Raw genomic sequence first — 25,795 nt, forward strand, 5'->3', positions numbered from 1 at the left:
GTAATTGCTTAAACGGTTATACCCATACCCATAACCGCATACCTATTTAACCGTAACCGTTTAATACCCGTTTACTCATTTATCATTTTTAACCAGTTTATCTTTTTTTTTTTTTTTTTACCATTACCATTTTTTCACCCGTCTACATGTTTTTTAACAACTTGAAAATTAAAAAAAATTGGCACAACCCATTGAAGCTGCTTCTTTAAATTCGAGAAAATAACATACTTTTTCTTTGCTTCTCTCAATAAAACTCATAGCGATTTAAAGGAACGAACTTTAACACATAGAGAGAGATTCAGAGTGATTTTTGGGAGGTTGGGAGAGGAGGGTCAAATTGGAAGAAGAAGGAACCGACTCAGAGAGGAGAGAGGAGGGGGGTTATGTGTAGGCGCCACAGCCATGTTGTCCCTCTCTAAAGAAGTAAGGAAAATGACGAAATGACGACGGCCAAACGCAGAGGCAGTCATGTATTAAAATAAATGGGTAAACGGTTATTCGTTTATAACCGTGGTTAATACTCATAACCGTCCATTTAAATTTCGCGGGTAAACGGTTATACTCATAACCGTTTATTTATTTAAACGGTTACCCATAACCGTAACCGTTTAATTTAAATAGACGGATAACCGCAGTTACCCATAACCAATGGATATTTGTACATCCCAATTTGGAGCCAATGATATCACATTTCTTTTTGCCTTTCATGTTTTTTATCGTCAATAGAAATGAAAATTTCATTTCCGGGCCTAAAAGGAGCAAGAACCAAGGGCAATATGTCCAAATTATAGTGTTTATCTTGTCTGTACATTTTAGTCTGACGGTTCTTGTTCAATGTGTATATACGATGTGTTTTTAGTATTGTGCATTAGAGAAAAATCACAATAGAAAGACATAAATGGGTAAACTAATCATAAGAGAGAGAGAGAGAGAGAGAGAGAGAGAGAGATGTAAAGAGGGGTGAAGTCTATATTTCATCCATATCGAAAAAACTCTTTAAATTTCAGTTAAAATCGACATATTTATGCAAATTTCGGACAACGGATAAGTATCATTCATTTTAATTTTCACCTTTTTGAGCAAATTTCATCATTTTCATCAAAGGCAGCTGATATCAATATCAATATATCCATCGATATTTCCAATGATACCAATATTTTAAGCACTGATTGTGACTAATGTGTGTGTATTCATATTACATTCATGAACGGACATAGAATTTCCTCAATAATGAGTGTACAATTTCAATTATTGTTATAGCCCATCAGGTGCAGCGAAAGCGCGCTTCGAGTAAGGCAGTAGCATCCTTAGGCAGAAATTTTGAGATATGAGTCGCCCTTGTACTTTGAGTACAACGGAAGTTCAAGAGCTTCCTCCGCAATTCGCCCGTCCTCATGAATCTTTTCTATCAAGCTCTCAAGCGATGAGAAATTCGCCTGTTTCAGTCCATACCCAAAAATTAAAACAAACGATAGATGTCAGGACACGAACGACCATTCGACACCTTCCACAAGAAAATGGACAAGTTAGAGTAAATACCTCAGGCCGTATGTAGCCAACTATGATAAGACGCAGTTCTTCCCCATAAAAATCCTCATCGAAGTCATGAAGCAGCCATGGCTCCTGCATTACAAACTAAATTTAAAAAACAAGCCAAGAAGAAAAATACTTGCAAGGGCAACCGTGAGTGTCTTGGAAGACTCACTATGGTCTTTTCGGTGTTGTTGAAATAAGGATTCCAACCAATACTCATGACCATTTTGAAGACACCCCGTGTTGATAATCCAGCCCAACCAAAATATACTCCCGAGGGATGTTCGGAAAGAAGAGATGCATATCCTTCTGTGGATAAATTTGCTGAAGAAAAGATGCAGTGCGCTAATAAGGATACAAAATGAGGAAAGGGGGCAATTTAATTGAGCATAACAGGAAGAGAACAGCAGTTATATCAGAAGCATTCAAAATATTGGCTACCTATTTTTACCACAAAAAATGTGCTACAATTAACTGGGATATGTCGTCTCCAAATAAGAACACGAGTTATGTGCTACACTCTAACACACCTGTAGGGATCCCGAGTACTTTTGAGCCCCGACCAAATCCCTTAACAACTGGACCACCAATATGCCAAGGTTCTATAGGTAAAGTATCTTTTATCCCTGCAACAACAAATTAAATAAAATGAAAATGACTTCTGCAGCAGAAACTCTCCATGGTTGAACAGAGACACAGATACTGGGATTTACAATCTTGGAAAGGAGGTAGGCCCCACATTTCAGGTCGCAAATCAAGCAGAGAGTTTATCACCTCATCCGCTGATGTATAGAGATGTGACTGCTTTGGGATGGAGGGTACAGCGACCACCTCCATTCCAGCAGCCTTTCCAGCTGTAACACCTGGTCTGACAAAACCCAAATACGAAAATGTTCAAGGAAGAAACTCAAAGGAAACTGACATCAGTTTGAAGACCATACACACATCATAAGGAGGAAATTTAGCATCTAATATGCAATTATCAAAGGAAAGAATCTTAATGAAGGAGAGAACATATTATTATTCGTTTATAGCAAATTGCCATCTATAACTGAAATTACTAGTTTTCACTAGAAACACTGCACACATGCGCATGTCATGTGCATTGTGATGGAAGAAGAGTGACGCACGCATTAAGAAGACAAAAAAACTAGAATTTGGGAGAGAATAAATGGTAGCCAGAAAGTGGGTTTAATTAATTCATTAACCTAGTATTCAAATTAATTATTGGACTTGTCAATATGAAAGAGCCACAATTTACATTTTCAAGTCCGTTAACAAAAGTACAGATAAATAGTTTATATATGAGCCAGAAAAGCAATATGATTTATATTCGAGTACAGCATGCACAAGCCTTATCAAATTTAGGCTACATATAACTTTTTTGAAATAAGTATTTGTATATAGAATAAAATAAAAATGGCAAAAATAACAGTTTTCATTCAGGCTCTATCAAGAAGTTTTAGATGTAATGTAAACAAGGTTAGTTAAAGAGAACATGATGAAAACTATAACACTCAAAAGAAAAATGTTCCCTGCCACATTTTTTGTTTTAACTCTAATAAAAGAACCAGAGTAGGTATACGTACAGAGAATCTTCAATGACAAGGCAGCTGGAAGGTTCAACATTGAGCCTTTTAGCAGCTTCAAGGAATCTACATGCAAAACAAATATTTACAGTTTTAGAACACTATATATCTTAGCCGACCCCACTTAGTGGGAAAAGGCTTTGTTGTTGTTGTAGAACACTATATATCTCATCCATGATAGAATAAACTCAAGTCAATATACACAAGTTTTTGCATCTCACATTTCAGGAGATGGCTTCCCCAAACTTACTTCATCACCACCAATGATGACTGAAAAAGATTCCTTCCAGCCTGCATATGAAAACAATAAGTAAATAAGTACTTGTTTGGTATGATAAGACTAACTCATAATATCATGGATAAATCTGATACTAGACAATTAATGACGTAAGACATAAGCAAACACTGCATGCTTTTCAAGAACAGCAGTATACCCTGATGAAAAGAAAGTTTGGTTTCAATGTTTTCCTTTGGAGAGTTTGAAGCCAATGCCATTGGCACTCTATGACCACTCAAATGTTTAAGTAGCCGATAGGAACCTGGAAGCGCTTTAATGTTGCACCACCTATAGTGACAATTGTCAAAATCCAATCAACAGTTTTCCAACACATAACAGGCAAAACAAAATAACTTGGTACTAGCAACAAAAAGTCTTTCTAAACAGACATAAGAACAAGTATAGTAGTTAATTACTGATTGGAGAACAATGGGGTAATCTCTGAAAGTAATTCATTCGTTGTACACGATAACCCATAATCTTCCACAACAGCACTTGCAGCTTCAAGTGGTGTTTTTCCAGCTATTTTTTGAACTTCCCGCCCATCCCACTGCTTTCCATACTTACCCAAATAAACTTTCAAAACTTCACTTACAATACCATCTGTGATTAATTAAAACAATGAAAAGAAAAAGAGTCACCAACACCAGTAGAAAGCAAATAGCTACATGCAAGAATCAAAATTGATCCAGCAAAGAAAAGCCAAAAGAAGCATCAGTCCCTTATCACATACCACACTAAAATGACATTAAAGTAATACTGAAAATGCTCTTCAGAGCACAGACCTGTGTTCAGTAGTGTACCATCCAAATCAAGGATAATGCAGGACACCAATTTCTTTAAAGGCCGTGCAGTTGACATCTTCCCAATTATGCAGAAGACTCACAGTTAGATTTATGTTCCCACTGTTGAAATAGATCTGAAGCAAAGACAGATTTTTAAATTCATTGACTGAAATTCTAATAACTAATCCAAGAAATTCACCAAATTTCAATCCAACCGAAATTTATCGGCCATTTATTCACAGAAATAGTTGCCACTAGGAGGTGGTAATAACAACTAAAAAATTATTAAAAATAAATTGAGCATAATTTGTAAGTTGTTCAGTTTTGACTAACATTATGTTAATTTATACTAACAAATGCATTGAAAAATAAAGATTGTAGGTAATAACAACTACAAAATTATTAAAAATAAATTGAGCATAATTTGTAAGTTGTTCAGTTTTGACTAACGTTATGTTAATTTATACTAACAAATGCATTGAAAAATAAAGAGTAAGTGAAATTGGATACATACCTGGGTTGAGAATTTGAATAACGTCTCAGAAAAGATAAGTTTTTTTGCAGTTTAGTACAACAAAGATGGAAATTGGTGTCTTATGCAATAAAATATATTTAGTGATAGCATTATATAATCTTTAACACAATCTTACGAAAGCAAAAAGCACTTGCAAACACACTCAATTGCTTGAAACCTTGACAGCTGAAAGCTACTTCAGCAGCTAAAATTATTGTAGGAACCAAGATGCGGCAGAGATTTTTTTCAAATTGAAATTAACCTGCAGATGATTGCAAACACAAAAAAATTCATTTTCAAATAAAGATAAAACAAACTTAAAATATTTACAGGCTACTTTCAATAACAGGAGAATAAAAACAAAGCTTTTATCAACATGACTCTCAATTTTATGCAGATTAGCATAATCCAATTTAAGGGCAAAACAGACAGAATTTACAAAATAAAAAAGAAACAAACTGAAAGTCTAATCATGACAGATAACAGTGTAAATGTTACTAAAATAACTTGACACATGGTAAAAACCGAAACAACTCAATTAAACCCAAAAATTAACCATGATCATCCATATGTGTTCCTTAGAAATGTTTAGCCCTCCAATGCTTTTGAGATACTTTGGTTCTGTTCGTCATTTATTTTATAAGAATGTGTGATATCATTTTATTCCAATAGCATATACTTAAGATTTTGATTTCTTTTCTTATGTTATATTCCTGGTTTTGGTTGTCCAGCAGAGGTTGAACTAATGAGTCCAAAGCAGCAGACCACTAACTTAAAATGACAAACCACAATTTATCTCTCCCCCTCTACCTCCCTCACTTGTCAAACCAAACTAATAACCGATTCTGAACTTATCAAATCTAATAAGTGCAAAAAATTATAATCAAAACCAAATAAAAATCTAAACCCAAGCTCTGATTTCAATATAATCGACAACAAAAAAGCAAATTCAAGTCCAATATAACCAAATACCAAACAAAACTCTAAATCAGAACTCTAAAATCTTGAAATTGCTCACCTCAAATACACATGGCTCTGAAGGCTGCAAACAAAAGCCCCAAATCCAAAAAACCACAATTTCCTAAAGCCAAAAACAAAACAAAATTAGACACCATGATGGGGAATCCGAACCTACAAACAAAATCCCCAAAATCACGATACCCGAAATCACAATAACAAAAGAAAATTACCTAGATGCACAACCTGAAGAGCTCACCAAGAAACCCTAGCTCTTCTGCGCAAGAAATTCCTTCAAATCAAACTGAAAAACTGAACATGACTACCTGAATTCAATAAAAATAAAAATACAATCAATTTACTGCTAACAATCTTTTTTCACCAATGAGAAAAAAAATCCAAATCAGTCATATTGTTTCCTCAATATGATACACAGTTTTTGTCCTGATCTATTAGTCATATTGTCTCCTCAATTTTTAACCTATAACATGTAATCCTCTGGATAACCTTTCTAGCTCTTCAGAGATAATGGTTAAGCTAATCTGCGCCGCAATGAAACTGTGAAAGGAAATTTATCTGAACTCACATAGACTACATTTCAATTAGTTTCATTTTAAAATTAAGCAGGAATCATGAAAACCATCTGTTTTGTTGTAAGAGCTACTAAACCCTATACGAGGAACATCATAAATTACGCGGCTGCACACGCAGAGACATAATTTGAAATTGGGGTGACCTGAACATTTAAGCCAAATCTACTTTAGAGGAAAGACTATCAAAAACTGCAGAGTTTGTTTTTTATGGCATTCCCTAAATTTTACACAACCTCTCAAAACTTTACACAATTTGGACCAAACTGAAGTTTCAGTGCACAACAAAAAGAAAAGCTCTCCAGCCCATAACTTGAAAACTGAATTTGAGAAACATAAGCTGAAATCTGAATCCCTAATTTCCTAAATTCCTCAGTCCTAATTTCCTATATCCCAAACCCTAATACAGAACAGCTAAAAGTCAGAAATTCAGAGCACAACAACTGTATAATTAAAAGAAGGAAATTAAAAATTTGCAGAGGAAGAACAACATATAATTAGAAAATAAGAAGAAGAAGAAGAAGTAAGATCGAAATGAAAAGAAACGCCGCCCACAACCCTGACAAAGCTAAGCTATCAAATCCAAAGTTTGATTATTGTGTTTTGGAAGTATATGATGAGTTTATGTTGAGAATTTTGATCCCGGAGAATCTCACCTCCACAGCTGTAATACGGTGGAAGAGGCGCGAAGAAGCTGCGCTTTGGCAGCCGGAGAAGATGACGGAGGTTCTACGGGGCCTGCTGTGGGTAGACGTTGGAGCGGTGTGGGTGTGGCTGGTAGTGGTAGCTGTTATGCGAAAGAATAAAACGTTATGGTGCTTGCGCCTGGGCGCTGTGACCGTGGTGTACGGGGCAAATAATTGTCTAAATATTTTAATGTGACTAACATAATGATATATGACGGTGTAATCGTGTTATATAAATCATTTTCGTGAATATGTGATGTTATCAATTTCTTATGATAGTTGCTAGACCCAAATATTGATGGCTGAGTCATAAATTATGTGGAAATGATGAGTGATTTATGATTGAATTGCGTAGAATCAACTTACTTGAGAAGTGTGTAGATTGAGATAGTTATAGAGCGTAAGAACCACTTGTTTAGAGTTCTCATGCTATGTGTCGTTCTAATTGGCTAGACCATGTTATTTGTTGGATGCACTTAAAAAAGAATTTTAAGATGTTGAAATATCGTAAGTATACTAAACAATAATTCTTAGAGATATTACTAAATAAATAATAATATATGAATTATTTTAGAGATCCTTGTCAGATTTGATTGTGTTTCTTGAATAAAGAAATGTTCCTAATTAGGACAATTTAAAGGTAAAAACTAGTTATTAGCTTTACATTTATAGGTAAAGAAGCTTGAAAAATTGTATGTTCCTTCGTTGGTTGAACTAGTAAAATAAATGTGAGCCTCATCAATCAAAAAATACGTTCTCATCAATTAGGAGTAAAAATTTACATCACTTTCAAAATTTTATGAATTAATTATAGCCCCACGCATTTTTCTTAATCAAATCGAACAATCTAACCTTCCCTAGATGGTCAATTCATAACTTTTGATTTAACCTACTGTTCGATTTAATTCATAACTTTGCTTTTTTTTTTCTCTTCAAATAAACGTTATTATTTATAAGTTTAGTTTCTTAATAAGTTAACAATAATATTCCGATAAAAGAAAAATAGTGGTAGACCATAGAACGGAATCATAACTTTGATGTAAAACTAGGAGTCCATGTTTCCACTTCCATTCATCAACGGCTCGTATCCGTCAGCATGGGTCCCATTCCGAAGGGCAGCTGAATATTTCACCTGTCCCCGCCATTTTATAAGTCGAAAGAAAATCAACTTTCATTACCAGAAACCTGAAATCATAGGTGACGATGGATTGCAGTTGCAGGGAGCTCCTCCTCCGTCAGGATTCCTATTCCGGCAACCCCTACATTCTTCTGCTCAACGATCTCTCTGTGATTCCCGTTTGGCATTACCTCTTCGCTTCCCTCGCGATTTCCTCTGCATTTCTATACCACTTCCTCGAATTCCATTTCTTCCAGGACCTTTTCACCGCCTTCAGAGGCTCCGCCGTCTCCTTAACCTTCAACCCCTCCTCCCACATCTACCAAGACGTCGTTTCCAAGTGCCGGATTCTCCATTCCAGGTCCCAATTCAATACTTTCTGATTAACCAACTATTAATTTTTTGATTTTGTTGGTCAATTAACTAATGAGTCGATTAATTTGCAGGTATTTGGCGACGCCGTGGCTCTCAAGCCCCCATTTCCAGACTCTTTTCGTCGGCTTCTTTGGGCGGCCTCCTGCTTTCACCTACCGAAGGTGCCCTTGCATCTGTCTTTAACTCGTGGACCCAATTATCAAATTCTGTGGGCAAAAGGGGGTTATTTATATTTTCGCATTTGGCCATCTGGGTCAGTTCGAGATTTGAAATTTCTGGTTGTTTTTGTGTGATGGGTTATGCTGCATCTGTGTGCATTGTGCATTTTTCGAAGTGAAATGTTTAGAGTATTAGTGTACCACTGCAAAACCCAATTCAGCTGGGATTGTTACTACAAATCTTCGTATGTGGATTAGGATTTTAAGAACAGTAAAAACACACTAATTTACTTTTCTTTTAGTTTGTTTAAACAAAATTTCAGACTTGGACTTAACTTGAATTTTGAGGGGGTTTGCTGCAAACTGCAAAGCAAATGGTGAGGTATTATATGAGTTGTCTGTCTGGTAGATATGTTAAACCAGAGTGCTCTCAGTCTTTGAGTTAGTGTGATTGTGTGAGGGGGTTTTAGTGTTCAGTGGATTTTATATATCGTTTGATATATGTTTGATTTCGTTTCGTTCAGGTGTAGTCTTGTCGATATATTATTTTAAAAAAAGTTATAACAATGATCATTTGAATAGGAATTTGATAGTAATCTGTGTACCATGTTTCATAAAGGTTTTTCGTAAATTTTTTCATCCACCGTATTTGTTTCACAGTTAACACTCAATATAAAAACACCATATGAGATGCCATTTTTGGCATATGATGTATATAAATTGCATTGTGTTTCCAGTTTGGTGTTGTTTAAATCGGGCATATATATTTATTTCCTTGTAAAAGAAAAGAACGCAGAAGGGGTGGGCTTTAAGGTTAGCATACAGTCGTCTGAATTTTTGGGTTGTTGAACAAGGTTTTAGAGGGAAACAATACAGCGTATCCCAGCTGATAGTAACACACAGCTGCCCTCCATCTATTTAAACATCAGAGAAAAAAACGTCTCTAAGCCCTGCCGTAACCGAAGCTTAACGAGCTTCCTGGAATCTGACTTTAACTTTATATAAGGTGGTTTTAGTCTTGTTTGACACCAAACGATAGATATAAAGTGACACACTGTGATTTATAGCCGTAAGGATACATGAGATGTGTCTATTTGGGGAAATGAATCAGTTGGCTTGTTAGTTTACTAATTTACTGCTTTCAAAATGAGAAATGTAACTGTGTATTGTATTGTTCTCTTTTGATCCTTAAAATTTTCTGTCTCATTCTGAAAGGTTGACTGGGATCTCTGATACTTTACATCTTTTTTCCATGAACTTGATTTCTCACATAGGTTTGCTAATGTTTATTTAAAATACAGATAATAAAATGTCACAGCAACTATTCTTCCTCTTGAATTTTGATTTATGCTTTTGAGTAACAGATAGCCATGTATATTCCCTCTCAGAGAAATTTTTCATCTATCTGATGGTGGCACCATTGCTTTGGATTGGCTAAGGAACTCTGATGGTAACTATTATTTGATTTACCTGAAATTAATGACCATGTACATATATCCTTTTATAGACATTTATGAACGCAAAGTAAAGGGTTAACTACATTTTACACCCTTCAGGTTTGAGGGTGATTTTCAAAATGGACTATGTGGTTCTAATTTTCTCGCATTGCACCCTTATGTTTTGAAATTGTATCAATTTACACCTTTTGCTCTTTGAATATCTAACCCTCTATTAATTTGATGAGTTTTTTGTCACTGTGGTGCAAATGTGGCTTAAACGTTAGCCCATATAGTTATCTCACACTCACTATGTCATCAATTTAATGAAGGATCAAGCAATCAATCCGACCAAATTCGTATTTTGATGCTTTATGGTGTTATATAAGAAAATTGAAACTTAATGACACATTTTGAAAATCACCCCAAGCTTCAAGGGCGTGTAATGTAGTTAGAACCAAATTATACTTACTTTATCATTTTAATTTTATGTTTCTGATATATATTCCTTGATTCCAACCCCTGTATATTCTAAAGCCCTATATACCCAACCCACTGAAAAGATTATTTTGGTTCTTCTCATAAAATAAAAACCATTTTTTCATTGGTTACAAAAAGATTTTTCATAATCATAAAATGTATGCTTGTGACGGTGTCTTTACTTGGTATGTATTTATCATGCTCTTGTATGAAGTGCTATGACACTCAGTTGATTTCATGGTAATAGTAGTTATAGATTTTTTTTCTATTCTGATCCATGTGTATGCTTGTATTCCAGTTCTGGGAGATGCTTTTAGCACAAACAATGCTATTGACACCACCCCTATCGTGCTGGTGATTCCTGGATTAACCAGCGATTCTGAATCTCCTGTAAGCTTCATCTTTATTTCTTCATTACTTATTTGCCTTTTTGTACATAGAGAATTCCCCATATCCACATGAAGGGCTCTGGTTTGAAACTGGTGTCCCCTATCAAACCCTACAATTTAGAAGGTAGGAAATTCTTGCAAATAGCTAGATTAGATTCGTACTACAAAGAATTGAACCCCTGACTACGTGGGAGCAAGCTACTCAACTAAACCCTTATTGGTACTCAATTTCGTAGTGTCTTTAATTCTACTAGTTATTGTTCTGGTGTCTGTCTCTAGGAATAAAATATATGAACTAATTTAGTTGGTTTAAATAGAAATATTTGGTTTTAGTCAAGCAAGAAGTTAAAATAGTAAAATAAATATCTCAAGAAACCTGAAAAGCTGTTGAATCTTGGAATCTCAACTGGGTTTCTTTTTCTTCAGGAAAAAAGTCTTTTTAAGATAGGACCTACTACCACTTTCCCACCCTATCCCGATGGAATTTGAGCTAGAGCTCCCTGGCAGTTAAAAACTTAGTACTACATTGGGAACTTTAGGATCTTTGCAAGGACCTTTTTTTTCCTGTTGGTTATTATATGTCTGAAACACATACTAACTACAATTAGACCTGGCCATGGAAACATCAGTCCTAGTCTCAGCCAAAATAGGAATCAAATTCTCCAGGGTTTTTCAAACCAAAGTAGTTGGCCCAAACCATGCCATCCGATCTACAACAAGAGTGCACCCTGTAATAATGATAGATGTTGTACTGCCTACACCATTCCATAGACGTTGACATTAATGTACCCAGAAGTGGATCGGGCCTTTATGGTCGTGATTACTGAAGGAGAAGCGTCAATTGGTCTATCCCAATTTCTTGTAATGCGCTATAATGTGAGAGGTTTAAATCTTTTGAAGGAAAGAAATGGGTCATATTTCTGTGGAATTGCTATGGTAGCAATTTTGTGGGTTGTATAGGTGGAAAGGATTAGGAGGGTGCTTGAGAAGTAATTGGTGAGAAGGTGGAGGGCTTACAGAAAAGTGTTTAGTTGGGGCTTCTTTTTGAGCATCTGTAGAGTTGGAGGAGTTGTCCCTTTCTGTTAGGTCAGTTTGTATTGTCATAATCCAGTCCAGAAATGGGAAAGTAATTTTTGTTTTACCAAGATGTGATGTTTGGCACGTTGTCAGGCTGGCATTTCCAGTCAATTCTAACAAAGATGAGGATTAGAATTCCAGTGAAGAGCGTATTTCCATTCCTTACTACACATGGAATGTTAATTTACACAGAAGTCAGGCGTTGACCCAATTCAGTTGTAACAAAGTCAGACATTGACCTTAGCATCTATTCTTTTGTGTAGAGCTGATTTTTAGGTTTTATGATTTAGTAGAAGTGGATTCCATGTTCACTATTCATGCACCTGTGTTCTTTTTATTAATACTTTTGTTTCTTATAAAAACAAAATACACATTTGTTGGGATTGTAAAGGCCAGATTTCAGGTTTTAGGGTAAGAATCTCTCCTCTTCATTTCTCTCACTATTGTTCTACTACATCAAAAGGAGGAAATGGAAAAAGGAGAGGACCCAACTCCTAGCTTTAGAGTTATTTTTACTTTGTTTTTTATGCTTCACATTTACTTCATTGTGCTGTTACAATAGGAAACATTATGATTTTTCATTTGTTTATATAGGAAACATAATGATTAAATTGAAGGAAGTACAATCTAAGTGGACCAACAGCCCATAAAAACTAAAGAGCTGGCCACAACCTACAATAAACAAGCGACCACAGAATCTAAAGAAATTCCGCACCCTTATGCAGGATTTACATCAATAAATCATGTTCTTCTATTTAACTAATGAAAATATAGTCCATGATATGAATCACAAAGTCTATTTCATTTATAAAAAAAAAACTATAAGCGTCCTCTTGATATCTCCTTTAGACTCATTCCATAATTAGCTTTTGCATGTGTAAGATGTGCTTTGTGTGCTTTCATGATGATTAGCTGATGTTACTTGTTGCTGCAGTATATAAAGCATCTTGCTTTCAATACAGTGAAAAACGGATGGAATGCTGTCGTTAGCAATCACAGAGGATTGGGTGGCGTTTCAGTTACTGTAAGAAGCTGTTTTATAAACAACAAAAGCACACCTTATTCATAATCTATGAACTAGAAAAGAATGAAAGTGGACAAGCTATCCACTGAAGTACAAATAGCATCTATTAAACAGCTTCTACAAATACAAACAGAAAAAAAAAATAAAAAAGAAAAAGAAAAAGAAAAGGATCCAAACAAACATTTTGTTATAGTAATGCGTTGTATGTTGCTTCTTCCTTGTCTAACTTTCTGGATATTGTTCATTTCTCTTTAAATAATCAGTTTTCTTATGAAGCCAATGAATTATATTGGTAATCTAAGTTTTTTGTTATTTGTTATTTTCAGTCTGATTGCTTTTATAATGCTGGATGGACAGAGGATTTACGGAGTGTTGCTAATAACCTCCACCATGAATACCCCAAGGCTCCTTTATTTCTTGTTGGAACAAGTATAGGTGCCAATGTTTTGGTATGCTATTTAGCCATGTTAGATTCGTTATTAAGCATTTTGTTTTTGTTAAGTTAGATTTGATCTTTTATGGTATCATTTGATTTCACGACTTTTTCTAATTCTGGATCCCTTTATCATATCTTAACTTCATGTATGTTTTAGAGGCGCTCGCCTTGCAATTTCTAGAACTATTCTAATGTTTCTGATATCAAACAGATCCTTATAGAATGTTTATAAAGTCAATTTCATCATCTCTCTGTATTCTCATTTGCCAGTAATATTGGCATCAACTCTGCAAAGCACGTAGCTATGTGAGTTTTAGGACATCTTTTAAAATAATTTTCATTATAAACTTAGTTTTCAACATCCTCTGTTTCTTTTAATTGCCTGAAGTTAACATCCATTTTAATTAACTGTTTTCAGGTCAAGTATCTTGGGGAGGATGGCGATAAGACTCCTGCTGCTGGGGCCGTAGCTGTCTGTTCCCCTTGGGACCTTTTGGTTAGTGCCTCAACTTAATGGTTATGTGAAGGGCAATGTTTCTGGTTTGTGATTAAATGCAATGGCAGCGTGTGTGGGCAAGTTTCTTTATATGGTTTTGTCCCAAATTTTGGTTTCTACTGTTAATCATTCTAGGCTATTGTGTATGTCCATGGTGGGTCAGCAGGGGATAATAATAATGGCTCAGTAGTATGGATTCAGGGATTAGAGTTTGATCTGGGTTTCAGAATTGAGTGTTTTAACTTCTGAACATTTTTTTTGGTCTGAACTTTGTTAGAAAGACCTCAATATGTTAGTTAGCCAAGCAGAGGTACTTTTCAGTAAAGCAATTGTGTAGAGGTTGAACATGCTGGTATGGCAGAATAGCATGAGACATGCTTGGTTTCACAGTGTAGCGTGACAGCGCGTGGATTGGCCACACCTAGATTGTAGCTTGTCATAAGAGTGTCACTGGCCTTCGGTATTTGGAGCTGTATGGTGTGGTACAGAATGACTTAATCTATATTCTTCATTGGGCTTGAGTGGACATCACTGTTATTTTGGGCCTTAGCCATTGTGGTCACATAGGTCATGTCAACTTTTGGACTTTAATCTTATTCTTTTAGCTCATCCAATGTAGCGGCAACTCTAATTTAACACATCTTAGACATATTAGACATCTGTTTGAGAAAATGGACAAACAAACATTTTGCTGTTGCCTTCACCTCCCCTGACACCTGTCTGCAAGTTACCAAATAAGCTTCAGCTAGATAAGAAAATTAATTGTGCATTTGATGCTATTGTTTCATAAGGATTCGACGTGATCATGGAGTGCCGGCTGTCGACTACCTGACGCCCTCCCCCTCCTCCTTTATCCGGGCTTTATCCTCCAAAGAATGTCTCTTGGGACCCTATCATACGGTCTTTATAGATTTGGAAAAAGCGTATGATAGGGTCCCAAGAGACATTCTTTGGAGGATTTTAGAGAAGAAAGGAGTACGAGTAGCATATATCCAAGCTATAAAGGATATGTATGAAGGAGCAAAGACTGCCGTAAGAACTCATGAAGGACAAACCGAAAGCTTTCCCATAACTGTAGGATTACATCAAGGCTCATCCTTAAGTCCTTACCTTTTTGCGTTGGTAATGGATGAGTTAACAGGACATATTCAAGATGATATTCCTTGGTGTATGCTTTTCGCAGACGATATAGTGTTGATAGATGAAACTCAGGAAGGGGTAAATGCAAAGCTTAACCTTTGGAGAGAAGTGTTGGAATCTAAAGGTCTTCGCCTAAGCCGATCAAAGACAGAATATATGGAGTGCAAGTTCAGTGCAAATGGAGGCCAAAACGAGTTAGGGGTGAGGATCGGAGATCAAGAAATACCAAAGAGCGACCGTTTTCGTTACCTAGGATCTATCTTGCAAAAGAACGGAGAATTAGATGGAGATCTCAACCATAGAATACAAGCTGGATGGATGAAGTGGAAGAGTGCATCCGGCGTGTTGTGTGACCGCCGTATGCCACTGAAGCTCAAGGGAAAATTTTATAGGACGGCAATAAGGCCGGCGATGCTGTATGGCACAGAATGTTGGGCGGTGAAACATCAACACGTACACAAAATGGGTGTAGCGGAGATGAGGATGCTTCGTTGGATGTGTGGGCACACGAGAAAGGATAAGATTAGGAATGAGGATATCCGGGGTAAAGTAGGAGTAGCCGAAATTGAAGGAAAGATGAGAGAAAATCGGTTACGGTGGTTTGGACATGTGCAAAGAAGGCCTACTGACGCTCCGATTAGAAGATGCGACTATGGGACAGAGGTTCAGGGCCGAAGGGGTAGAGGAAGACCTAGGAAAACTTTGGAAGAGACTCTAAGAAAAGACTTAGAGTACTTGGATCTAACGAAGGACATGACACAGGATCGAGCACAATGGCGTTCTAAGATTCATATAGCCGATCCCACTCAGTGACTTGGATTTTCCAAGTCTCCAACCAAGAAGTTTTCCTCACTCGGGAAATTAAGGGAACACTACCCCAACCTACATGCTCCACTCAGAAAGCTTCAACATACAAGCTTCAACAAAAGAAAATTCAAAGAACTTAGCGAAGAAGGCTTTGGTGTATTTAACACAATACGTTGAAATGAAGGAAAGCTTATTTATTGATATCCCCGATAAGCTACAAATATGTACATATACATGAGTCAAAATAAACACACAAGAGGGAGCCTTCACAAAGGTTGCTTAGGAGAAGTCTCAGCAGTCGGTAGAGCCCCAGAAAGAGAAGGCACCGGAGGGGGATCATTTGGAGCCTCAGTACTGGACAGAACCCTAGAAGGAGGAGGCATCAGAGGTTGATCATTTGGAGCTTCATTACGCGGTACAGCCCCAGAAGACGAAGGCAATAAATGCCTTTGGAACAAACCCACAAATCTCTGATGATCAAGTAAAACCTGACCATCAGTTTCCTTCATCTGGTCAAGCTTCCTCTTCATGTTTGTAGCATAGTCATGTGCGAGCCGGTGCAACTGTTTATTCTCATGCTTGAGCCCTCTAATCTCCTGTTTGAGACTCATCACTTCAGCCGCCAATGATTCAACTTGGCGGGTTCGAGCAAATAGGCGTTGGGCCATATTAGACACAGAACCTGCACACTGAACACTGAGAGCCAGCGAATCCTTAACAGCTAACTCATCAGACCGTTTGGAAAGTAGTCTGTTATCTTTGGGAGTGAGAAGGTTCCTGGCCACCACCGCAGCGGTCATATCATTCTTCATCACGGAATCCCCAACGGTAAGAGGACCAGTTGGGGAGACGAAGGATGGGCGCCATATGTTGTCTGGAGAAGGCGGGGCTGCCTCTTCAACAAGGTTCAAGTCAAAACGACGGTCGGAGGGGCCAGACATTTTCAAAGGTGTTGAAGAGAGAAGAGGTCGGACAAATCAAGATCTTAGAAGTGCAAGAATGAAGCTTCTACTGGTGGAGATTCAAGTGTGCTTTGGAACTTAATGCCAGCCTCTATAAAAATCTGCACTCGACGGAGCTTCAGAAATCAAAGAGGCGCCTGCTCAGAAATCGAAGAGGCGTTTGCTTTCTCAAAAGTTGGGCTGCTTAGAGATCACGAGGGTTGATCTCAGAAATCGAAGAGCCGTTTGCTTTCTCAAAAGTTGGGCTGCTCAAAGACCACGAAGGCCGATCTCAGAAATCGAAGAGGCGCTCGCTTTCTCAAAAGCTGGGCTCCCTAGAGACCACGAGGGCCGATCTCAGAAATCGAAGAGGCACCTACTTTTCCAGCCTTGTCAGCACCTGTCACACGCACACTCAGCTTTGCGGAAATTATGGGCATTCTGTCAAAGACTTCTGGGGAAGTAGAAAACACATGAATCTTACTGTTCAATCACCCACTTCCCACACGCAACAATAGCTCATGGGTACCACAGATAACTTTGCCAAAGTTCTCTGCCAAAGTTGAGCACGTGAAGCTTGCAGCTCCCACTACATCGCTCTGACCAAGAAGGGTAAAAGAATAGCAAAGAAACAGCACTAACAAAGTTTAGACCCATAAATTTTGAAGGTCTAGCTACCATATTATTACCCACAAGGGTAAAGGAACAGTACCACTGCTGGATAATTGGAAAGTCCATGTATGTCAACCTCTGTGCTTCGTGGCAAGGTAGACTAGCAAACATGCCCAACCTTTACTCACATTCGAGAAAACACTCCCAATAAGATTGCTTGCTCCAAAATCGAAGAGGCACCGTCCTCCGAATCTAAAGAGCCAGACTCCCAACATGACTACTTTCTTAAAAATCGAAGAGAGGGTAAAGGAACAGTACCATTGCTGGATAATTGGAAAGTCCCTGTGTGTCAACCTCTGTGCTTCGTGGCAAGGTAGACTAGCAAACATGCCCAACCTTTACTCACATTCGAGAAAACACTCCCAACAAGATTGCTTGCTCCAAAATCGAAGAGGCACCGCCCTCCGAATCTCGAGAGCCACTCTCCCAACATGATTACTTTCTCAAAAATCGAAGAGACACTGCTCCCCGAATCTCGAGAGCCAGACCCCCAGCATGATTGCTTTCTCAAAAATCGGTGAGGCACCGTTCTCCGAATCAATCGAAGAGGCGCTCGCTTTCTCAAAAGCTGGGCTGCTCAGAGACCACGAGGGCCGATCTCAGAAATCGAAGAGGCACCTACTTTTCTAGCCTTGTCAGCACCTGTCACACGCACACTCAGCTTTGCAGAAATTATGGGCATTCTGTCGAAGACTTCTGGTGAAGTAGAAAGCACATGAATCTTACTGTTCAATCACCCACTTCCCACACGCAACAATAACTCATGGGTACCACAGATCACTTTGCCAAAGTTCTCTGCCAAAGTTGAGCACGTGAAGCTTGCAGCTCCCACTACATCGCTCTGACCAATAAAGGTAAAAGAATAGCAAAGAAACAGCACTAACAAAGTTTAGACACATAAATTTTGAAGGTCTAGCTACCATATTATTACCCACAAGGGTAAAGGAACAGTACCACTGCTGGATAATTGGAAAGTCCCTGTGTGTCAACCTCTGTGCTTCGTGGCAAGGTAGACTAGCAAACATGCCCAACCTTTACTCACATTCGAGAAAACAGTCCCAACAAGATTGCTTGCTCCAAAATCGAAGAGGCACCTTCCTCCGAATCTCGAGAGCCAGACTCCCAACATGACTACTTTCTCAAAATCGAAGAGAGGGTAAAGGAACAGTACCATTGCTGGATAATTGGAAAGTCCCTGTGTGTCAACCTTTGTGCTTCGTGGCAAGGTAGACTAGCAAACATGTCCAACCCTTACTCACATTCGAGACAACACTCCCAACAAGATTGCTTGCTCCAAAATCGAAGAGGCACCGCCTTCCGAATCTCGAGAGCCAGACTCCCAACATGATTACTTCCTCAAAAATCGAAGAGACACTGCTCTCCGAATCTCGAGAGTCAGACCCCCAGCATGATTGCTTTCTCAAAAATCGAAGAGGCATCGTTCTCCGAATCTCGAGAGCCAGATACCACAGACCACTTTTTCAAAGTGCTCTGACAGAGTTAAAACATGTGAAACTGGCAGCTCCCACTACCGTGCTATGACCAAGCAGGGTAAAGGAATAGCATTACTACTTGTTGTTAGGGAGACTCCCATATATGTCGACCTCCATCCCCAACGGACAGGCAGACCTGCAAAAATGCTCAACCCTTCATCATATCTGAGAGGGCACTCCCAACAAAGCCTTTCGAAATATTCAGCTTTCTTTCCCCCCGATAATACCTCTGCAAACAAGCTATACTAGAGCAAGAATATCTCATATCATCAGGGTTAAAAGCAAGAGTATCCCATATCATGCTTTTTCCCTGTTTTTTCTTTTGGCCTTGTTTTTACCTGCAAGACAAGGAGAAAGAGAGCAATCAGTCAGCACTTGGAATCAAGCTTCCAGCCAGGAACTGACTGCCTGGAACCCCTTACCTGATTACTTACCTGGCATTGCTCTCGAGTACTCATCTTCATCATCTTATGTTTCCAGGGAAGATTCCGCATCTGCTTGAGGAACAGATAGGGCAAGTGCGAAGGATACAAGGAAGCATGTGGAGACAAGCGTAACAGCACACGTGCCGATACATCCATTACTCTGTCAAAAGCAAAAGTATCCCATATCAGCAGGGTGGAACGTACTCTAGATTTGATGGACTTGTTTTGACCCTCAAATTCTTCAGTCGGCCTTATACTCTGGAGGAAACCAGAAAACCCTCCAGCTCAGTTCAAGAATAAGCCTGTGGAAAGTTACTTCTTCAAAAGCAAAAGTATCTCATATCATCTCTTCTCATTTTTCTTCTCTTTATCCTTCATGCTGCTGCAAGATGGGGAGAAGGTGAACAATCAGTCGGAGCTCTGATTGCTTACCTTGTCTGTCACCTCTTTCAGCAGACCCCCTAGCTCGGCGACTTGGGGGACTCCTACTACATGGTTTGTATCGCGCTTGACCAAGCCTGAAACTACAAGTAAGCTTCAAGTGAAATTGATACATTACCTTGTGCATCTCCACCAGTTAAAGATACCACCCCTGGATGGAGGAAGAGTACTTCCAGAGAAGATGCCACATCTACCTATGAGACAGATAAGGCAAGTCAAGACGACACCACACTCCGATACTTAGAAGTTTCGTGATTACGAGATCATTCTCCCACAATATTTCTTAATGTCATTTGTACTAAATCATTCACTCGTACTCACTAAAGGAGAGCTTGAACCTATGTACTTGTGTAAACCCTTCACAATTAATGAGAACTCTTCTATTCCGTGGACGTAGCCAATCTGGGTGAACCACGTACATCTTGTGTTTGCTTTCCTATCTCTATCCATTTATATACTTATCCACACTAATGACCGGAGCAATCTAGCGAAGATCACAAAAAGCGACCGTTTTCGTTACCTAGGATCTATCTTGCAAGAGAACGGAGAATTAGATGGAGATCTCAACCATAGAATACGAGCTGGATGGAAAGAGTGCATCCGGCGTGTTGTGTGACCGTCGTAGGCCACTGAAGCTCAAGGGAAAATTTTATAGGACGGCAATAAGGCCAGCGATGTTGTATGGCAGAGAATGTTGGGTGGTGAAGCATCAACACGTACACAAAATGGGTGTAGCGGAGATGAGGATGCTTCGTGGGATGTGTGGGCACACGAGAAAGGATAAGATTGGGAATGAGGATATCCGAGGTAAAGTAGGAGTAGCCGAAATTGTAGGAAAGATGAGAGAAAATCGGCTCTGGTGATTTGGACATGTGCAAAGAAGGCCGACTGACGCTCCGGTTCGAAGATGTGACTACGGGACAGAGGTTCAGGGCCGAAGGGGTAGAGGAAGACCTAGGAAAACTTTGGAAGAGACTCTAAGAAAAGACTTAGAGTACTTGGATCTAACGGAGGGCATGACACAAAACCGAGCGCAATGGCGTTCTAGGATTCATATAGCCGACCCCACTTAGTGGGAAAAGGCTTTGTTGTTGTTGTTGTTGTTGTTGATGCTATTGTTTAAAAAATGGTGTTTGCTCCTTTCACATGTGTCATGGAATTGTAATTATTCATTTGGTTTATGTAGTAGTTTCATATTGATTGGAGTTACTTATCCTATGTTTGTTTGTTGTTTTGCAGCTTGGTGATAGATTTATAGGCCGTAGGCTGTTGCAGAAGTTTTATGATAAAGCTCTAACAATTGGCCTTCAAGGCTATGCTCAATTGTATGTCTATTCCTCCCTTTTAATTTGGGTAGTAAATACCTCAAAAAACATTATGCAGTGTGCTACTTTATATGTATATATATTTTCTCAACGTGCATGCACCATATTCATTTAGTTTCCTACAACATACAAAAGGTAGGATTGGGATCTATTTATTTAAACAATAGTTTCTATCCTTTTTAAAATATATTTATGACAAATCATGAATGGTTAATGCAGACACCAGCCTCACTTCTTGCGCCTCGCTAATTGGGAAGGCATTAAAAAGGTTGGTGTTGTCTTTAAGAGTTTTTGGTTTAGCTCAGCATCATTGTTTGAGCAGCGAATAAAGTTGATACTAGACCTCTGTACCCTGCTAGAAACAAATTGATTAGAATAAACAACTTTTTTTACTTTGTGATTCTTTCTACTTTGGAAAGGAAACACTGAATTGTCGATTTATCACATTATGAAATATTGTTAAAACCTGCAACAAGTAATTTTACTTCTGGAATTTTCAACTTTTGAACCCATGGACCACATAATAGTTGATTGTGGATTTATATTACTCATGGAAAACAGGAAACATCCAAATGAAACAGTTCTGTGGAAATAATCTCGGTGTGTGTGTGTGTGTGTTTGTACTTCGTTGAGTGGCATTACCTGCCCTATACTAATCTTTGTTTTGTTCTTGTTCTTCAATAGTCACGCTCCATTCGTGATTTTGATCAGCATGCTACCTGCATTGTTGGGAAATTTGAGGTATAAGGTCTGAGATTTCACTAATTCCTCTCACTTTACCTTTGTTCTATCTATTGCGTTAAGCTTCTGTTTTTTCTTTACAGACTGTGGACACATTTTACAGACGCTGTACCAGTGCTACTTACGTGGGAAATGTAGCTGTCCCATTACTCTGTATCAGTGCTTTAGATGATCCAGTCTGCACCAGGGAAGCCATTCCTTGGGATGAATGCAGGTGGACCTCTTAAAGTGTTTTCTTTTAACGGTTTCTTCTTTCGCATCATTTAAGCATATGCCTTGTATTCGTCTTCAACAGGGCAAACAAAAATATTGTATTGGCTACAACAAAGCATGGTGGACACTTGGCTTTCTTTGAAGGATTAACTGCTTCTGGCATCTGGTACTTCATGATTCCATGTTAGCTTTGTCCTTTTAAGCTTGTCGTAGTATGGTGTCTTTGTGTCATCATATGTTCGTTGCGGCTGTTGTGATCATAATAGTCTCTTTGATATGGTTGGTATGTGCACTTTTAGGCAACCTCGTCATAACTTTTGTTCTAACATGCGTGATTGATTTTCTTTCCCTTGCAGGTGGGTAAGGGCTGTTGATGAATATCTCAAAATTCTACACTCTAGCCAATATATGCATGTACAGAAGGTATAATTTTATTTTCCTTAGTCTTCGAGTGCTTAACGAAGTAATTTAGTTATTGGGTGCATGAAGTCTGCGTTTTAGTTTCTCATCACATTGTGTTCTATTATTAGTACGCTGCAGGATACCGGCCATTTTTGCAGATTAATATTGTTGATCTTCATGTTTTTCAGATGGTGAGTAGTTGCCCACAGTTGTCGTTGGACTTTTCAATAGATCATCAAGGTCCCTACGTAAACGTTGCAGAAGATGGAATGGTAGCTGCCGTGGGAAATGAACAGGCGATGGACAATAAGATAGGAGATGTACTCAAACCGCAAAAGATCCATTACAGAGCAACTAACGAAATGGTTTCTGGAGAACAAGATGAAGAGATGATTCAGGCAGAATCACACTTGTTTGCAGAAATCCCACAATCATCCGAACAAGTTACTAGCATGCAGGATGCGAAGCCTCTCGATGTAACTACTAGTGTTAGAAGATGCTTAGATCGGCACTCCCGACAAAGTAAGTGGTCGTTGTGGTTGCTTGTTTATGTTTGCATCGCCACAAGTTGGCCATTGGTTGGTTCTGCACTTAAAATTGTATTGCAAAAGAAGCTCAGAAATTTATTTAGGAAATGATAATACATGTAAGAAACTGTTTCGCCCTAGCAGATTGTCGCTGAATGCTTACATTGTATTAAACTAATATGAAAGAAGATGATAAACCAGTTGAGTCTGGATCAGTCGACGACGATGACATTTTGAAACTTTTTGTCAGCGATCGTTGCATCCATGACATGGTGCGCTTCAATTTCTCCTTCGCATCCACTTATTAGTGCATGAAACAAGTGAATGCCTTCAGTTAACATGGTATGGAAGCCAGACTTGTGGTCAGGGAGAGGCTGAAATGCCTCTGTGACTGTGAGTCTTTCCGGCCCCTGAATGGTGGATAACAGTGACTTGTCATCAATTGTCCCTCTTTAAAATAAAATAAAAAATTAACGGTGCACGATTTCTTAAAATTGACAACCTGAGGTATGTGTTACACTATGTTTGGATGGAGAATTTCTAAATTTTCATAGACTTCTAAATGACGGGAATTACAATTCCCAATAATTGAAATCCTGTTAATTGAAATTTCAGTGTTTGGGTGTTGGATACATGGAAATTGCAAAATGAAGGGAATTACAATTTTCATTGTTTGGATATTCCCTAAAATTTGTATTCCATAGAAGAATACAAATTTGAAAAAAGAAAAATGTTAAACTAGTAACAAAGTCATCAATGATAAAGGTCATCAAACCCCCAAGATTAGGGCCGCCAAACCCGCACTAAAGGGAAAACTGTCTAAATTTTCCAACAATTAAGAACTTATCAAAGGTTTGCAATAATATGATAAGAGTTGATTGAAGTAGGAAAATCCTTGTAAAGCACACTTGCAAATATCAACCAACATTTGTGACATGCAAGACTTTTATTCTAACTAATGTCTTACTGAAAAACACTAAAATGAGAAACATAATGAAAACAATTTTATGCGCCTCATGAAGTAAGCAATAATACCATATTCTTTTTCTTCTCAATTGGGAGAGTCTTCAACATGAGAAATTGCTTGTCATTTTCAATCAACCAAGCACATGCTTTAATTTGTTCTTCTTCGCTGAGATTTGGTATTGCATTTACTTCATCACATACCTCTGTTGGATCAAGTTTCTTTGTGTCTGCATAAATATAATGATGAAGCCATCTTGGCAAGTGAATCTGCAATCACATCTTTAGGGGTGGTTGATTTTCTTTTTGTATGAGGCACATTAACAAAACTTGCTGCCTTTCTCTTGCTTTGAGTCTTTTGACCATTGGCTGAACTAGGTGAAATCTCATTAATAATTTCAATATCTTCTAAACCTTGTGCATCACCAACCAAATCTATATGATCAGATTCATTATGTGGAGGAGTCATAATCTCCACGGCTTCTACACCTGATGGTGGTCAAAAACCATGTGTATGGTCATCTCCCCAAGGAGGATGTAAAATTGACATAAGAAAGCAGATCTTCTGCAACAGATCGTTGAATATGAAGAATATTGTTGCAGAAGGATTTGATATGGATTACACATTGGCACAGTACAAGCCAGAAACCTTCGAGTCTCTTACATACAATGGAACTATCCGGAAGTTGGTGTACGATCTAGGATACCCTCGTGAGGTTTGTCTGTTCTGTCATTTGTTCTCACATTTCAGGAAGAAATTAATGTTGCTAACATATCAGATATTCAATTAATCTGGTTTAATATTGCAATTAATCCAGTAGTGGTAGTGCTTTTTAATTTCAACACTTAGCAGACATCATTTACTACCATTTTAAATTATGAGCAAATCATTCCACCCTTCCCATATAAGGTTACAGAGCAAATAGACAATTCAATCGGAGAAAATAAAACATAATAAGATCACACCCAAATAGCAATTCAATCGGACAATTCAAACTTCCCAGATAAGATAGCACCCAAAAATATGTGATGCTTACAGTAATAAGATCGCAACCCAAAATACATGATCGCACCCAGATAAGGATGGAATGAAACCAGAAATACATGATGCTTACAGGAAGATCGCACCCAAAAAGCTAAAAATAATTCAAGATAGAAGAGAGTAGAGACGTTGACCTAGAACAAAGGAAGAAGATGATTGCACGATCGAAAATCCCTTCGAAGATTGGAGAGTTAATAGAGTGAAGATTGTGCAGCCCTTTTGTTGTGAAATTTGGCAGTAGATATTCGAGTTTGGCGCCCTAATCCTGAAGTTTGGCGCGCACAAAATATCCCCGCAGATGAATTCGGGATTCTTATCGTTGTTGGAATTGTGAAATTACACCTCTTTAGGCGGAAATTAAACTCGGAATTCTTCATCCCCAATTTCCACCTTTTTTTTCCTGTAGAATTTGCCGTTTCTCGCGTTGCAAGGTTCCCAAACGAGGGAAAACTGTTTTCCCATCCTAAATTCCCTAGTTTAAGTGAGATTCTGTTTTATTTTACCGTATCCAAACGAAGTGTTAGTGTAATATCTCAAACCTAATTTTTGTAAAAATTTGATAAGCTTTTGAGGTGTCAATAAAATTAACACGACATACAAGCCATGCTTTATTATTTTGGATGGTGCCCTCTCAATTTCTATCTGTCGAATCGAATGAATTGGAAAAATCAACGGACAAAAATTAATAAGTATGTGTGAGAAGTAAAAATGATAGAATAACACTAGCTTTTTTTTTTTTTTGAC

The 25,795-nt window shown here is 38.1% G+C and overlaps 2 protein-coding genes across 15 annotated transcripts; one reads left to right on the plus strand and one right to left on the minus strand.

Moving 5' to 3' along the window:
* Positions 1-1,114: 1,114 nt before the first annotated feature.
* Positions 1,115-7,180, minus strand: LOC103429479 (bifunctional riboflavin kinase/FMN phosphatase). 13 transcript variants are annotated; one of them, XM_029109456.2, is made up of 14 exons: positions 6,902-7,180; positions 5,889-5,981; positions 5,717-5,779; positions 4,854-4,960; positions 4,185-4,318; positions 3,816-4,002; positions 3,557-3,687; positions 3,344-3,413; positions 3,123-3,188; positions 2,247-2,401; positions 2,064-2,159; positions 1,706-1,857; positions 1,540-1,623; positions 1,115-1,436 (listed from the first exon to the last, which is right to left on the minus strand). In XM_029109456.2, the coding sequence occupies exons 5-14, from the start codon at positions 4,258-4,260 to the stop codon at positions 1,308-1,310; spliced, it is 1,146 nt and encodes a 381-aa protein (XP_028965289.1). In that variant the 5' UTR covers positions 4,261-4,318; positions 4,854-4,960; positions 5,717-5,779; positions 5,889-5,981; positions 6,902-7,180; the 3' UTR covers positions 1,115-1,307. The 13 variants fall into 13 exon arrangements, with proteins under 13 accessions (XP_028965289.1, XP_070663201.1, XP_070663203.1 ...); XM_070807100.1 differs by having other exon boundaries at positions 4,835-4,960; XM_070807102.1 differs by having other exon boundaries at positions 4,699-4,960.
* A 792-nt stretch (positions 7,181-7,972) lies between these two features.
* LOC103444947 (embryogenesis-associated protein EMB8-like) lies at positions 7,973-23,285 on the plus strand. Of its 2 annotated transcripts, XM_017334897.3 has the most exons (14): positions 7,973-8,409; positions 8,495-8,584; positions 9,970-10,031; positions 10,796-10,887; positions 12,898-12,987; positions 13,314-13,436; positions 13,842-13,919; positions 21,078-21,163; positions 21,383-21,431; positions 21,848-21,904; positions 21,988-22,118; positions 22,200-22,283; positions 22,474-22,540; positions 22,708-23,285. In XM_017334897.3, exons 1-14 carry the CDS (start codon positions 8,135-8,137, stop codon positions 23,155-23,157), a joined length of 1,734 nt encoding a protein of 577 aa, XP_017190386.3. In that variant the 5' UTR covers positions 7,973-8,134; the 3' UTR covers positions 23,158-23,285. The 2 variants fall into 2 exon arrangements, with proteins under 2 accessions (XP_017190386.3, XP_070663211.1); XM_070807110.1 differs by lacking the exon at positions 13,314-13,436 and having other exon boundaries at positions 8,040-8,409.
* Positions 23,286-25,795: the final 2,510 nt, after the last annotated feature.

This window comes from Malus domestica, chromosome 10 (assembly GCF_042453785.1).
Source record: "Malus domestica chromosome 10, GDT2T_hap1".
Lineage (NCBI taxonomy): Eukaryota > Viridiplantae > Streptophyta > Magnoliopsida > Rosales > Rosaceae > Malus > Malus domestica.